The sequence below is a fragment of the Thunnus thynnus genome, chromosome 8, assembly GCF_963924715.1.
Source record: "Thunnus thynnus chromosome 8, fThuThy2.1, whole genome shotgun sequence".
Taxonomy (NCBI): domain Eukaryota; kingdom Metazoa; phylum Chordata; class Actinopteri; order Scombriformes; family Scombridae; genus Thunnus; species Thunnus thynnus.
The window spans coordinates 21,749,262-21,765,194 of NC_089524.1; the positions used below are offsets into that span (position 1 = coordinate 21,749,262).

At 40.4% G+C, this 15,933-nt stretch overlaps 3 protein-coding genes across 3 annotated transcripts; 1 reads left to right on the plus strand and 2 right to left on the minus strand.

Annotated features, from left to right (window-relative positions):
• Positions 1 to 2,981: 2,981 nt before the first annotated feature.
• On the plus strand, positions 2,982 to 4,211 carry LOC137188447 (uncharacterized). The gene is made up of 2 exons (XM_067598117.1): positions 2,982 to 3,076; positions 3,522 to 4,211. The coding sequence occupies exons 1-2, from the start codon at positions 3,068 to 3,070 to the stop codon at positions 4,113 to 4,115; spliced, it is 603 nt and encodes a 200-aa protein (XP_067454218.1). The 5' UTR covers positions 2,982 to 3,067; the 3' UTR covers positions 4,116 to 4,211.
• Positions 4,212 to 5,111: 900 nt separating this feature from the next.
• On the minus strand, positions 5,112 to 7,369 carry LOC137187899 (transmembrane protein 275-like). The gene is made up of 2 exons (XM_067597169.1): positions 6,801 to 7,369; positions 5,112 to 6,448 (listed from the first exon to the last, which is right to left on the minus strand). Exon 2 carries the CDS (start codon positions 6,344 to 6,346, stop codon positions 5,846 to 5,848), a length of 501 nt encoding a protein of 166 aa, XP_067453270.1. The 5' UTR covers positions 6,347 to 6,448; positions 6,801 to 7,369; the 3' UTR covers positions 5,112 to 5,845.
• A 137-nt stretch (positions 7,370 to 7,506) lies between these two features.
• mknk1 (MAPK interacting serine/threonine kinase 1) lies at positions 7,507 to 15,380 on the minus strand. Its single transcript, XM_067597168.1, has 14 exons — positions 15,261 to 15,380; positions 14,664 to 14,726; positions 14,048 to 14,150; positions 13,843 to 13,941; positions 13,623 to 13,720; positions 13,294 to 13,373; positions 13,108 to 13,181; positions 11,686 to 11,790; positions 11,531 to 11,586; positions 11,329 to 11,424; positions 11,005 to 11,199; positions 10,154 to 10,318; positions 9,946 to 9,989; positions 7,507 to 9,720 (listed from the first exon to the last, which is right to left on the minus strand). The coding sequence occupies exons 2-14, from the start codon at positions 14,715 to 14,717 to the stop codon at positions 9,501 to 9,503; spliced, it is 1,389 nt and encodes a 462-aa protein (XP_067453269.1). The 5' UTR covers positions 14,718 to 14,726; positions 15,261 to 15,380; the 3' UTR covers positions 7,507 to 9,500.
• Between the last annotated feature and the right edge of the window lie 553 nt (positions 15,381 to 15,933).

Consider the following 15,933-nt stretch of genomic DNA (forward strand, 5'->3'; position numbering starts at 1 on the left):
TAAAATGTGGTGTCTGATTCAGCTTTGGTGGACATTTGCACATTTATCATAAGATGGAAATATCCTCCCCCTTTTGTCATTTTAATACGGCCCCTTCCATTGAAATAGACTGGGATTATTCCAACAGGACAGAGATATCATTTGTTTTACAATAGCCGAGTCAGCACTCACAACAGTCATTAGGAATTAGATCGAGCCGGCTGCTGTTTGGAGGGACACTTTGCAAACTGGAAAGAAGGATAAAATTAATGGCACTTCATTTCAAGAGGTGGGATATTAAACGCTTGCTCTACCCAAGCACAGAGGTGGGATGGAAAGACAAATGGCTCATACAAGATGTAGAAGTACACTATGTGCACCCTGTGTATAGGAAGTTCAATGTGTATGAAACACATCGGGTCACTCACCTGGTGATGACTATGTTCAGAGAGGGGGTCAAAGACACTGTAACCTTGCTATTGTTCTATCTTGTGGTTATCTGGGAATGTGGTGTGTTACCTGTGGGAAATGTATTTTTCAGGCAGCATTTCAGAGACGACCCGGTTGTGGCTCAGGGCCACAGGAGGATCACTGCATCCCTCCGAAAGCTGAGTGAGCTGCAAGCAGGAGACCCAAGGACAGTGCACTGCAGCTGGGCACTTTGTGCAAGCATCAGTTAGAGGCCATGATGCATTCAGGGCCCACACACACTTTGGATATGGGAGTGAATGTAGACAACTAATCCAACAAAACATAAAAAAGAAATAAATATGACTTGCAGTGCCTTACAGAGTTCATTAAGGAACTTAGTCAACTTCTTTATCTATTGACCAAAAAATCTCATTTTATGAGGCCGTTTTATAGCGTATTCTAGTAGTGATAAGTACTTAACTCTATAGCACCTAATTTATTATTTCTGTTTCCCTGGAGTGTTTTCTTAAAGGCCTATAATATATGAGTTAATAGAGCTCCATCATAAGCTTTTTTCAATCTCTCACACTTGGTGGCCAGTTTACAAGGTACACTTAGCAAAAATGAATGCCTAAAGTCCTGTAATATTACTGAGAGAGCTTTCTAATATTTTCCACCCCATTTAAATACACTCCTCAGTGTAATGCAATTCAAGTAGCCTAAACAGTAGGCTATTGCAAACTGCAGCCTCCAAAATGACATTATAACCTTCATAAAGGCAGGAATTATTGCAGTGCTGCTGTATTTGGCTGAATTACTTCTAGCTATGTGCACCTAATAAAATGGCAACAGATTTTCATGAGAGACAATATAATAAAAACACACTATAACAATTGAGTATAATTAAATATAATTAAACGTTCTGATAGGTTTTGAATAATCTAAGGGTGTTGTTTTAATTTTAGTATCATTCAACATCATATCAAGACCAAAGACTAAATAATAAGCTTAAAACAAACTTGGTAAATCTTCTCACCAACCTCATCTGGCTGAGGACGTCAGAGACACTGTGTGAATGGCGATACTGCTCTCTAGTGCCAAAACACAGTACTGGAGACAGTGAAATACATTAATAGTTTCCTGCAGTTTACACTGCAGTAAAATCTGCAAAAATGTCTTTTAGATAGTGTTTCTTATTTATAGAACATATAAGAATAGCATAAATATAATGCAGCTATAATCAAAATGATCACAGAGTGTAATCTTGCATGCTTGAAACTAAAAATGGGCGGAAATGAGGATTTGTCTTAAAATGAAAGCATTTATTAACTTGATTAGACTGTTGCAGTTTTACATCTCTTTTAAATTACAGGCTGTGTGGTGCATGATTGCTGTTTTTTATTACTTTGAAGGATTCTTTTATCGGTAGTCTTGTTCCTCATGAGGACTAATAAGGCCTACCATCTTCTCTCCACAAGGTGGAGTCATAAGACTGGCTGTAGCTTGATCTTTGTCACATGGAGCTGAATTGTTTTGGGGTAATTTTTATCTTTGAATGATATGATGAAGCTCCACGTTCCTCTTTCTAATGGGAGCTATTTACATAAACGTAATAGCCTCTGCCACGGCCTTTCATGAGTCATTCAGCTCTCTCTGGCACTTATGTGATTATGAGCCTTCTGCCTCACTATCAACAGTATTAAATTCACAAATCATTACTTTAATGAGTGAGCTGGGATGAGATGAAGATTGTCTTGCAAATTACAGCTATTTCATGTATTTATCAATTATGTAAGACGAGCTTCACTGACAATAAATAATCATATGATGAACAATTTGAAGAGCAACACAGTGCAAGATGCTGGTGTGGCTCCAGTACAGGAAATAGATGCAGGGAAATATAAAATCTCTACAGGTAATATGAACATAAAAGTGGCACAAATCATATATCTGCTGTTCACACACAACACTTTTTTTCAAATGGTCTTTTGTCTGATTGTTACAATTGGATTTCCACTGCCATCCCTCAGAGCAACAAGAATTCAATTCATATATCAGTGAATAACTGCCAACACCATGACAATACACTGGCCAACATTATTAAGGCTCAATCTGGTGAAATATGGTGACATAACCCCCTTAAATGACAATGATGGCTTCTGCTATCTTTTCTGTCGATTGTGTTATGTTAGCCTTCTGGGGTGAGATAGCACCAGAAACCCTCTGCTGGGTGTTTATTATAAAGGATCGTAACATAGAGTCTAAAACACCTGGGACAGACCAGTTAGGACCTCTGTCAGTGACTTCTGCTTTCCAGCAGTCATTTTTCAAAGTGTCCTTTTGATTGTAGATGGGAAGTTTTCTTTTTGCTCGATCATATATTTCATATTTTACTCAAAGAATTTTCAAGGGACTGTCAAGGTTGTTCTGTGCTTATGTAAAGGAAAACCATGCAGTACTTTTACTTGTGTATCTAGACATATTAGACAAATTGAGAGTAAACACAGAATCTATTGATCCATTTCACCATGGCAACAACTGATGACGCAACAAAACAACAGAATTCAAATATCTATCAGCAAACTGTTAAAAATACACACTCAAACATACACTGTTGTTATTTATTATCAAATCCTAACAACTCTTGTAAGAAAACTGCAATCTACTTACTGTGAAAATGGCAAAGGTAAGAAAGATTTATGTTTTTGATTTGATATTGCTGGTTCAAGACAAAAGACATCCAGACATCTATTTTAAACCATGGCTAAAGCTTGTTAATAAGTGAAACTGTTTTATATATAACCACTGTTTCAGTTACTATACCTCAATGTGAAGCAGATGCAGACAATATTCAAATATAGTCACTCAAATGCCCAAAAATTTAACCTTCAGGCATCACACTCTCACTATCAGTAGGCTTAGAAAGTGGATGCAGAAAGTGAATTGCTTCCTTCTCCTAGAGAAAGCAGCTTTATTCATCTTACATTAACGTCAGTTACAACAGAAGCTGAATTGCAACCTTTAAGCCTATGGCAGAGTTTGGGTGTCACTTTAAAGTCACTGCACTATAAATATATTTTTCAATATGAGGAGAATGTTTTTAAAAACGAACTCCACTGTCAATTTTCCAGCTTCTCTATGTACACAGTAAACAAGAGGATGATTCCCGGCTCATTCTAACTGAGAGGTCACCTATCATTCTCCACCTTGGTGCCAAACTGAGGGCTGCTCGTCTTGATGGAGATCTTGACCTGCGTCCCCCAGACAGTGTCCCTCATGCTGAAGACTTTCTATGGGAATCTTCCCTCTTTAATGATCCCAGTGACCCCACTGGTTTGAGATTGATCCTAAAGGGGATTTCTGGTCCTCGCTCAGCCCAGGAGGCTGCCTCAAGTCCCAGTCTGCCTCAGCAGGCCCCCTGCTGTGAGCCATGCACTGTGGACAAAGCCAGCCCGGGACTTAAAGACAGCCCTGTGCAGACAGAAAACAAGACCAGCACACAAAACTGGGATCATTTGTACTGTGAATTTGTGGACCCTGACACTCTCCTAAACGAGAAAAGGGAGCTAGGCAATATCACACCTGACACGGCCTCTTGCAGCTACAAGAGACCAGCGAGTGAGATGGACAACGACGAGTTCGGCAGTCCATCCAAATCCTCCTTCACTCTCTCCTCTTCCTCTTCTCCCTGCTACACAGATGAAGAGCTGGAACGTGAAGAATGAACTTTATCACCAACAATCAATGCTTGATTTCACACAGAATGTCTGTCATTTGTAAATACCGTAAATACTGAATTAATTAAATAAAAAGATGTGTTCTGTGAATGTGTCATTATTGATGGACCCGGATTCAACGATGATCACAATGAAATATTACACTCAAGTTTCATATCAAGTATTGTTGCTATTGAAAGACTGACAGAATGTTTCATATTCACATTCATCTGATAACATGTCTCATTCATGTCCTGCATGTCTTTAAGCAAAATTTACAACACTAAATGAGGAAATGAATAATCAAAAACACAAGTAGGAGACTGAAATAGAACATTGTTAGTGTAAAAGTTGCTGTTACTGTATCCTGAGGAGTTGCATGCAGCTAAAAGCAACTGTGCACTCTATTAATTCCACCACGCCACCCTCCAGAGCAACATGACCTCATCTCACTAGTTTAGTAAAATAAGCTCAGGTTGCCAAGACCTGTCATCCACTTTATAGAAACACTAACGGCCGTATTTCTGACTCACTGGATAACTACAGACACCCACACTGCCTGCCTGTAGCCATTCATGAGGCATGATCAACACACAAAGGGACTGCAACAACAAGAGGCGGTGGCTGCTCTGTTGTTTTCCAGCGGTTGAGCTGTGCACGGGGATCACATTCAGTATGTCTCACTGTGTTTGTGGACGACAGATGTATAATGATGAGTAAACAGGGCTCTCGCCTTTGCCAGCAGCTGTTGGGTCAGATGCCAAGTGATGGCTGACATGTTAGGAGGGAGCTGTTTGCACTGCCGCCGCTGGCTGTTCTCAGATAAGAGCGAATTATCTTCACAACCTATATGCCCACCTTCCTTACTCATGTATGTGTTATTGTGTCTTTTATGGCTTTGGGTCTGCGTCTGTTGAATTTTTGTTCATTATGAAATCGTCCCCTCGAGTCACAGTCATTGACTTAGTGAGGTTTTTAAACAGAAATGCACCATATGACTTATAATCAAGGACAATTTCAGCTTTATTTATAAAATGTGATGTATTAACATCAGCAGTAACTATAATAATCATGGCACCACAACATGACAAAGAAATTCACAACAGGTAAAACAATTTGTTCTTAAATATCCATCTTACAACAGCTCAGCTTTACACATTAAAAAAAAAAGAATAGCAGTTCTGTCAAAGTGAGTAAAAAACTGGCTGAGATTTACCAGGCTTACACAGGGAACAGCTTCCATGACTCAGAGAAGCTTGGCTGGACACACTCGTCGTCTTCTTCCCCATGTATAAGGTGACAAGCACTAACCACAGTTGATCCATACAGTAGGACATAAATGCAGGATAATCTGCTCTAACTGGATGTTTTATACAACAAGAAGAACACAAACAGGCACTTGGATTAAAAGTATCATCTCTTCTTCCAGTTCCTTGTTCTGTAATATACATCCTGGGAATGAGAAATATACATTCAACATACTGTAACACACACGAATAAGCCACCATCAGAGAGGTTTTGCACAACACATTTCAGAAACTGCTGGCCACTCATGTGTTAAGTCTCATTTTAAATCAGTCTTGTCAATCATATCAGACATTTCCATCCTGTCAAACAGTGTTTGCATGTGTGTAGATGGCCAGGTTGGAGAGAAACATCCATGCTATGTAGAGGAAGTGTCCTGATCAGGCAGCATCTGTGTGAGAGTGCTCTCCTTGCTGTCAGAGGTCAATGTGGGGTTACTCTGATATCAGCTCACTGGCTCCTTCCTGACAGTCAGCCGGAGCGGCAGCACTACCGTGGCTGGAGCTGGACTTGTGAGAGGAGCTGGGGGAGTTGGTGGGGCTGAGCTGCACAGCCGTGGTGTCCTGCAGCGTGTGCTCGCTGGTCTCCATCTCAAACGCTGCCACCCCCATCCGCATCAGCCCCCACTTCTCGCCCCCTTTGGCCTTGCGAGCTATGTGGGCCGGGGGCCTCCTGCTGACCACGCAGCACGCTGTGAAGAAAGCCAGAGCTACCAATAAAAGAAGAGGCCCGATGATGATGGGGGGGTTGCCGGTCGGGATAAAGGTGCCAAAGGCGAAGGCTCCCACCAGGGTGATATTGATGCCAGCCAGCATGATGCACAGGCCGCAGGCGCAGCACAGGGCCGGGGAGGGCAGGCTCTGGTGCTGCATGGGGCGCTGCTTGGGGACCTTCTTGGCAGCAGAGGGTCTGGAGGTTTTTTCAGGTAGCACCATGTCTCATGGAGGGCTCTGTGAGATCCAGAGAAGCTGAAGACCAGATGGACGACTGATTGCTGAACTCATCACCTCAGAGAGAGAGAGATGATGGAGAAGTGGCTGAAGAGAAAAGAGAGAATGTGTTTAGTTTTAGAAGCTTTTCTACACCTTTAATGTTTCTGTGACATTTAATAAAATAACTTCTAAAAGGCTTAAAAGCTATAAACGTTTCCTGCAAAAAGGCTTAAAAGCTATAAACGTTTCCTGCAAATTCAACTAAATTAGTTCCACGCACAAACCAATTAGTGGTGCACTGCTTAAGGCAACATTATGTATTGTGGTAATGATCTGATTATATGACAAAACATAAGCGCACACCACATTTTCCACACAGGTCACGCTACTAGACAGTTTGCACTGTGAAAACAACCATACAGCGACATAACTGTGCACTATTCTCACTGTCACTTACATTATATAAAACGCATAATCTTGTTTGTTTTCATGCCTTCTTTCGTCCGTCCATCATACGGTGCAGGAATCGGGGAGTTGGAGCCGAGGTGATGCTTCACTCCAGCAGGTGAGGAGGAGAGTGAGCTGCTGCGCTCCCGCCCGCACACCACAAGTTGTAATGAAGGATTAACCACTGGAGGCGCAGTAGAGCCCTTTTAAACAAACGGGCCAATCAAATCGGACCCAATGAAGTCATTAAGTTGTTTGCATCTGTACAGAGCAAATCGACATCTGTCATACTGAGGATGCTCTGAGAAATCAGTAACAACACAAGAACAGAGAATGGGTGCTCTTTAGTTACTTCTGCTGAAATCCATTATCTGTTATTAGGTTATCTGGTCCTGAGATGCTTTAACAGTCCTGGTTCATGGAAGCCAATGCTGCTCCTCTTTTATGCTTTAAAAGAAGTCTTTAACAAGGACACAGCTTCAGTCAGAGCAATGCTATTTCCTCAGTGTCTGCAGTTTAATCTCACCCTCTTCCTGTCTCTTCATCATCCTCTCAGCATTCAGACAGTATAAAGAACCGTCACTAAATGACAGCAGCAAAATAAAACTACTACAATGGAAGTGAAACGTATTTGCTCGTAACTCCCGTATCAGATTTTTGCTGTACATGGATTAATGAATAAAATGTTTAATTTATGTCAAACAGATTAGACAAGATAAGATGTTAAGGATCGTTTTTTATTGAGAACACAGCATACCAGTGAAAATATGCCCTTCCTTGAGAGCTTTATGAATAGGACCCCTTTGACAAAATGTCCAGTGGGAGTCCATAATTGCATACTAATTACTGTATCTCATTTGATGCCATTACAGTTAATGGGGGAAAACAAACAAGTCCTTTTATGATTCATAATGAGCGAGAGGGCTTTAACATAGCAAGTGGTTGTTTCCTAATGTGTGTATTCACTCTGAGCACATCTCTTCCTGTGAGCCTATGAAGGCCCTTAGTTGCTATAGGGATGGGGTGTCCATGGCAACAGTGTGAAATCAGGGGGACATGTCATTTGGTGGGTAACACAAAGTTAAAAGGGTTAGGGGAAATGACAGACGGTCATCAGTGACCCCATTTAAACAGGCTGGGTCTTCAATGAATGAGAGTAATCTCTCACAAATAAAAAAAATAAAAATATTTCTTAAAAAAAGGGATCCAAAGTAAGTAACAGCAACCTGATGACCCCAAGAAAATCAAAGACAGGGAAGTCTTAGCTTGGTTAATCCATCCTTCTTTCCAGTGGCACAGTCAAAACCAAAAATAGCACAAACTGAACAAGATACAAATACTAGTATAAAAATAAATCCCTTCAACACCAATATAGAATCCTCTCTCACCATCAACTGTAACATCAACTATTCACAGATCACCTTTAAGTCTCATCACACAACCTGGAACAAATGCATTTCTCACATTTCAATTCATTCAGACTGAAAACACCCTGGAGGTATGAGATCATTGAGACTAACTGAGCACGTCTTTTTGGGGGGATGGTGTTGTATTTGTACAACAGAAAATGTGCAAAGACGTGGTGCAAAAAGAGCCGGAGGTAATGTTGGACTCTGAGGAGGATAACTAAATGTGTTAAATCCTCTTAAAAGATAAATATTACTGTATTACTGTCCAATTCACATTTTTGGACAAGACTGATTTATGATACAATATTCTTCCTTTCTTTCAGTTAAACTAAGCAAGTGACTTATGTTAAAGTACATGAGTGCTACAGGTAGCTTGTGTTGAAGTGAAAGCTAGAAATGAAAAGATATAAAAAAAAAAAAAAAATTTTGATCACACAACTTGAATCCCTTCTTCTTTCCTGTTAAGTTCTACCTATACTCTTCTAAAACATCAGACGTAGACTAGACAAGAGTGACTTAAGTGAGTAAAATTCTCTAAAGTTCAGTCCAATTTTATCATTTAAACCATACATCCACACACACACATCATATCACATACACTTAAGAGCTATAAAAAAGCAAAAGTAAAAAGATCATCCCTTTTCTCCAGTAACTAATAAGCAGTAACATTTAAATAAAATATAAACCAATTCACAGTTGGACAACAGCAAAATAAAATCTTTAAAATAAGATAATATGGCATTAGGACAGCAACAGCTGCTTATATTTGCAGAACCCATGTAATGCTTTGTTGATACTGATATGTACTGACTGGGTTTTTTAAATAAACTGCTGGCATAAAGAGCGGTTTCTGTTGTAGTTAGGTCATCATCCGTTGTACTAAAAAACAATAAATCAATCTGTGAAGAAAGATTTGGGAAAAACCCAAAGCTCTTCTCAAATGAAACAGTCCTTGTTTAAAACTCAGGCAGCTTAAAACATTTTTTTTTCCTGGACAAATCTCAGGAGTTTCAACCATGTTTTCAATTAGGAGGTGTCAGCCGAGGATTAACTGTTCCCCCGGTGCTCAAACTCTGTCTAGGTGATAAGATTACTGGCCATGGGAAAGAGCTTTAACACCAGGAACAGTTAGTCACTTCTGATACTGTGTGGCTGACCTTGTGAGGCTCCCTATGAAAACCACACACACACACACACACACACACACACACACACACACACACACACACACACACACACGGAGTAGGCAGAGGCTAAAAATCAGTCAGAAAACAAGACGAGGGGACTTCAGCGCTGGTCCTTCAGGCTGTGAGGTCATCAGAAGCGGGTGCGAAGTCCCTGGTGCGCAGGGCGTTGGACTGTGCCCGTCTGCGAGCCAGTCTGGAGTTGGAAGGAGGGGAAAGCCTCATGGAGCAAACGATGGCTCCGACGTCCCCCTGCTGCTCGTCGTGCTGGGATAGCTGCCGGTTAAAGGCGATGGCTTCTGCTGCAAACTGGGTCAGGTCTTTGGTGCTGCTGTTCCTGGAAGGTGGGAGGAGGTGGAAGACAATTTGAGACAGTGGATTGTTTTAAACCATCTGAACTATCCTAAATGATTAGCGCTTTTCTGTCCCTTCATACACACAAATACACTCCGCTATCTTGGCTTAATCTTTGTTCCTCTGTAAACCACAAAATAATTGACCTGTTTAGTTTAAAGCACTTCATAAATACACTGGATTTCAGTTTCCAAGCGGTCTGTCATACCTCTGTAGAACATGAGGAGTTGGAAGACCTCTCTCTGGAGCGTTCTGTAGAAATGAAAAGGAAAGATGTAATATTTAAGTAAAAAGATGTAATTGCTATTTTGGAAATGAACACTAAAAGAATCACAGTACTCTTACTGTATGTCACACAAGATTAAAGTGCCCAGTACAAATCAGCTATTTTGGTTCACAGATGTAATGATACCTACCCCCTGCACCCAAGGGTGCTTGAGGACCTGAGCAGCACTGAGGCGCAGAGTGGCATCCCGAACCAGCAGCTTAATTATGAGATCCTTGGCCCCCCCTGTGATGTGAGCCCAGTCCTTGTCTGGAAACTCATACTTGCCCTGCTGGATGCTCTCAAACAGGTGACTCTGAAGAGAGAATATTACACAATATCCTGTTATACTGTACAACTATCAATGTTTTTGTAAAGCATGAGTAGTGAAGCAGAGACACAACATTCTCCACACACAAATTTGGATTAGAGAGCCTGTAGGTGAGTGCTATCTGAAATGAAGCAAACACCAGTCACAATTTTTGGCAGAAATCTGCTGATGACTACATGTGTCTTCTTAGCCAGGAGAGAGATAACATTACAGCCAGAGTCAGACGGTGATCAGGCGACAACAGAGGAAAATGATTCATGTCCAGAACTTTAAGAAGACTGAGACAAAGCTAAGAGACACAAATACTATAATTACTATTACAAAATTACAAAACAATGTGTAACTAATATCCTGTCTTGTTCATTAGACCCTCCAGGATTTCGTGGAGTTTTTTGTGATTATTGTGATCAAAAATGTTTGATTTTGCAGCAGCTTTCTCAAAAGTTTTGATTGGTTGAATTTTGGAGGGACACGAAAACTTTCATGTTACTGCTTCTATTGCAAAATTAACAATACAATGACTGACGTGGAGAAATAACAGTTTCGACATGACAGAGAGTGACAAAGGAAGTATTCTGTACCTTTTTGCGCAATAACCATGGTAGGAAGTGAAAACATTGTCACACGAGATGGACACGTAGACACTGCAGAGTCTGAACGGTCGAGCATACCTGGCACGCTCTGCAGGTTTCTCCCCGGTCCCACCCACAGTCAGTGCCGCAGTTCCCTGTGAAGGGGGGGCTGCCGCTCAGCAGAATGTAGAGGATGACTCCGAGGCTCCAAAGGTCACACCGCTTGTCGTAGAAGGAGGCCTCATCAGTGAACACCTCCACTACTTCTGGAGCCATGTACTCTGCTGAGCCACACTAATTAAAAGGGAAAAAAATTAAAACTCTTCAGAAGAGTCAAGTAATTGATATTCATTAGATTGATTCAGTTTCTGATATTGTGTGTGGTGTATATGTTCAGCTATAAATTCAAAACCAGGCTGTTACCGGTGTGGTGAGCTCTGGAGTCGTTATGGGTGTACAGGCACTGCTGAGTTTCACTCCACTTCCCAGATCAAAATCACAGATCTTTACTGGCGACACCTGATTAGAGAGACGGATGGAAAACATTATTATACTGTGATAGTCTACACCTTCGGCAATAAGTAATGTCCTCCTGAAAGCTTCCTGTCCTTTAAAAGTCACTTACTCGATCAGTGTATTCACAAAGGATGTTCTCCAGCTTAAGGTCTCTATGGGCAATGCCTGTGGGAAAGCACATTGTTACCATGACAAACTCTTTTTTTAAAGACCTAGTTATTCTCTTTGGACTTTGTTACGTTGGCTGTTTGGTTGTCAGCTTACCTTTTGTGTGTAAAAAGTCAAGAGCTTGGGCAATGTCCCTCACCACCTTACTGGCCTCCAGCTCGTCAAAGTGTTTTCTGTTCTGGACGTGAGTAAGAATGGAGCCTGAGGGAAGCAAAGAAAATCACTCGTGGCAATCAGTGTGTGTCCATAAGGAGTCATCTGAAAGAGCTACATGTATACAGATCCATGAGCGCCTGGTTAATGGGGGAGCAAACTTAGAAAGATACAGAATTGGCAGGGAGTCTGAGGGTCATCCTTGATATAAAAAAAAAAGTAAATAAATTGTAATTTAATACAAATTTCATGCATTTCTACATCACCTAACCTCTTGGTTCAAGTCAAGAAACAGCCACCTGCACTAGTCTAGATTAGTTAGATTGAGGGTGCTATAAAGACTAAGAATGAATCAAGAACAGTATATTATTGGGTGGATCAGGACAGAAAATGATTATAAGATTGGTTATTTCATATTTGAAATTACATTTATAAAAACATTATGTAGCCTAAAATAGTAATAGGTTGCAGGCTACTAGGCCATCTTCAAGGTTAAACAAGGACAAATAATGTATAGAAATGAAATAGTCTTACAACACATCACAATATGATTTGTATAATTAAACCTGGTTAAACAATGTTAAACCTGACAGTTGCTGTTCTCAATACTCTCAATGCCATCTTCAAAGTCTGGCAATTGCAACAAAGTATAAAGGAATGAATAATTATAACTTCAGAAGCAGATCATTTTAACTTACATTATCTCAAATCAAGGACTATTTTAATGCACAGAAGGTGACTTTTGCTCCTTAAAACTTAAAAGGGTCATTTTATTTGAGGACTAGACCTCACTGCAAAACCACCCCTACTGCTAGAGTAAACTTGCGCCTTTCATTTACTCTGTATGAGAAAATAATCATAATGATGAAAGGAGAGATAATTACACAGAACGATGAGTCCTTGTATTTAAAAATAATTCCATCCAAAGTCTGACTAACACTGAAAATAAAGCAAAGTACTCTGTAGAGGTCTAAATAAGTCACTTTCCATCTGTGAACATTTGACTGTTTGTTAATTCAGATATTTTTATGCTGTGAGGAAAAGCACAGCTCTGTCTGTCTGTCACTGCTCCGATCGATCAGCGACGGTTCGACTGAACCAACTCAAAGGGTCCAAAAATGTTTTTTATTCCCTGTTTTTGTCAGTTGCTAAAAGTGGTAAAATCGTCATTAATGAAGGCTGCTTAAATCTAATGACCTGATTGTGGGGACTGTATGATGATACGTTTATTTTTAAAAAGACAAAAAGGGGAGTATTAAAACCATAACTTTGCTCCTCCTAAATGAACAATGGGGATACATTTGTTCCATTGCTCAGGCGCCTATGTGCAGATCTATAGTTATTAAATTATTAATTTAAACTTACCTCCGCGCAGCTTTTCAAACACCAAATAAAAGCAGTTGCTGTCTTCAAAGAACTGGATCAATTCCAAAATGTTCCTGAATAAAAATATTTCCAATTGATTAGAATCTGTTTTTCATTGTGTGCTGTTTTTTTAAATTTAATTAAACATGTTTCATGTACTGTATGTCTCATAGTGAATACACTCACTTGTTTCCTTGACACTGGTAGAGCGTCTCTACTTCTCGGAAGACTCGGCTGCGGCTGTGCCCTGCACTCTTTTCTATGATCTGTGTAAACCAAAACAAACAGGAAGTTATTAATCACCCAAACAAAAATGAAAACATTTTGCTTTCATAGTTTTAAACTTGCAAAGTTGATTTCAATTTTTTTTATAATTCTGTTCCATTTGTGATTGCATCTGTGTTTGTTAAATTATTTTCTTGGATGCTCAGTAAACCAGCAAGCTATAGGCTTTTAAAATATCTTACTTTGTTAGCTTTTGTTGTGTGTGTTGCCTTCAAAACATCCTAACTCACCTTCACAGCAAACTCCTGTCCATTCTGCAGGCTTATGCATCCTTGAACTTTCGCATAAGCCCCCTGACCGAGCACCTCATCTGTCAGCTTGTAAAGGTCTGAAGAAAATGTGGCACATGAGACATGAGTAGGTGTTTGACAAGTAGCGAAAAAGAACAAAACATTGTCTCTTTTTCCATATATGGCACAGTACATCTCACAATAATATCAGATTCATTACCATCAAAAGTGCCTGTGGAGCTGTCCGTTGCTCTAGTTCTTTTCTTCTTCTTTCTTTTAGCTGCATCTGGGATGTTCACTGGCTGGCTTTTCTCAATTTCTGTATCAGCACAGAAGAAGCAAAATACATACGCAAGCAAAATGAGATAAAACAGCAAAAACATTGCCAGTGTGTTACGCTGTTCTGATTAATAGAGATGTTGTACCTGCTGTGACTTGGGAGAGGTGCTGTCTGTCCTCTGAAGCATTACTGTTCTCCTGAACTTCCCCACATCTCTGCCCTACTTGGCCCACAGCCAGGGAGTTCCCCTGTAACAGAGAGAAGGAGGCCACATGGGAGGGGGAAAAGAGGGAGGGAAAGTGCGAGAGTAGCCGTTGAGATCAGGTGGTGGTACAGTAGAGACAGCACGAGAAGGAATACATAATCCTCTACTTTGTTTACAGTGAAATACTCATTTGACTTTCTAAACAGTCTCCAACAGGCCAACACAGATGGACAACAGTAACTACATAGTTGTATAATTACTGTTACAACCTATCTTCCACTCTGGCAACCTGCCAAACCAGTGGCCTGTTGAGGACACAGGAAACACCATGACAGGCCTTTATCTAACCCTGGACATTACCAGAAGCATTTACACAACAAGCCACAGTGCATGACTCATTGAGAATGATGAAACTTCTATGTTTCAGTGGAGATAACCTTGACAGTCTGTGGACTCATTTCTGGCAGCCTGATTGTATCTAACACAACATGACAACATGACAACTTCAGGAAGTTTGTGGTATTGAAATCAGCAGTGTAACCAGTTCAGATCCTACCTGGAGCGAGTGCTGGAAGGCTTGCAACTCCGTCATCACGCTGTGCCTCACCATATCTGCCAACTGAGGACACGTCACAGATATAATGTTAGTCTGTAATATGCTGCATCAACATAGATGTACATATACACAATAACAAGACAGATCAAAATGACGGGGAAGGGTTTGAGCTAAAACACACACGAGTCCATCAATCACTGAAAGAGCAGTTTTTACGCAGTTTTTCTGTCTGACGTTAAATTAAACTATAATAACTATAATAAATATGCCAGCTCTTTATGTCCTTATGAAACCCTAACGTTATCAAATTCAAGCCGGTGAGTGTGTAACGTTACTGTCAGCAAAACAATATATTATCACCATTGTTGCACAAGTCTAGGCACCGTTACCGAAACACGACACCGTGTCAAAGACTAGAAAACAAACAAACAAACCGTACGATCCGATGCTGTTATTCTCGTTAGCTCCAGCTAGCTAGCACAACGCCCTAGCTAGCTTCTTCTTCCGATTAACGTCAATTCGTAAGCTTTTTATTTATTCGTAGTGCAGTCAAGTACCGTTAAAGCAAAACATTTAAATGCAATAAATGACTCTCACCTGAACTCTGTGTCCAAACCGGGCGAATTCCCTTTGTCAAAGCCTCTGACAGCTGATGCTTGCATCCATTGCTAGCTGGGACTCATCAGTCAGACAAGTCAGTGACGCACAGGGCGGGAAAACACATAAACAGACGTTTGCCCCGCCTCTTTCTGCATACCTCCTTCTCCCATTGGTCGAGAATCTGTTGTCACTGCCACGTCACTTGGCTCGATTCCCCGCCACGCCTCACTCCACGTAGAGGGGATTTTTTGGGCATGATGATGATCTTTATATATTCATTTCAGTGGTTTGGAAGGTCATCAGTTAAGGAAGGATACGTCTCACACCACATACCTGTAGTATTTCATCATTATTATTATTTTGCTTATGTCACTCTTAATTTATTTCTCAGGTAAAATCTATCATAAATCATAAATTATGAATAGAATATGAATAAATCATAAATTGTCAAAAAAATCTGAGTAGCTTATTCATTCTGAACAGTGTTTTTGTACATATCTTGTCTGAAGAAGTGCGTTAAATAAAGACACATGCAACAACTTCTATCATTTTAGACTGTATTTTTATGAAACATGACATAAAATAAAATACAAACTTTCATTCATCAAAACAAGACTCAACACTGTATATAAAATCATGTATAAAAGGCCAAACATAAACAAACATGCAC

Bases quoted from the DNA above. Each gene is read 5' to 3' on its own strand.
- LOC137187899 (XM_067597169.1), bottom strand. From the start codon at position 6,346: ATGGTGCTACCTGAAAAAACCTCCAGACCCTCTGCTGCCAAGAAGGTC.
- mknk1 (XM_067597168.1), bottom strand. From the start codon at position 14,717: ATGGTGAGGCACAGCGTGATGACGGAGTTGCAAGCCTTCCAGCACTCG. The intron at 13,721-13,842 runs GTAATGAATCTG...CATTTTCTTCAG, and splicing joins CTCCACAGGCACTTTTGATG to ACCTTTACAAGCTGACAGAT. The intron at 10,319-11,004 runs GTATGCTCGACC...TTCTCTCTTCAG, and splicing joins AAACCTGCAGAGCGTGCCAG to AGTCACCTGTTTGAGAGCAT.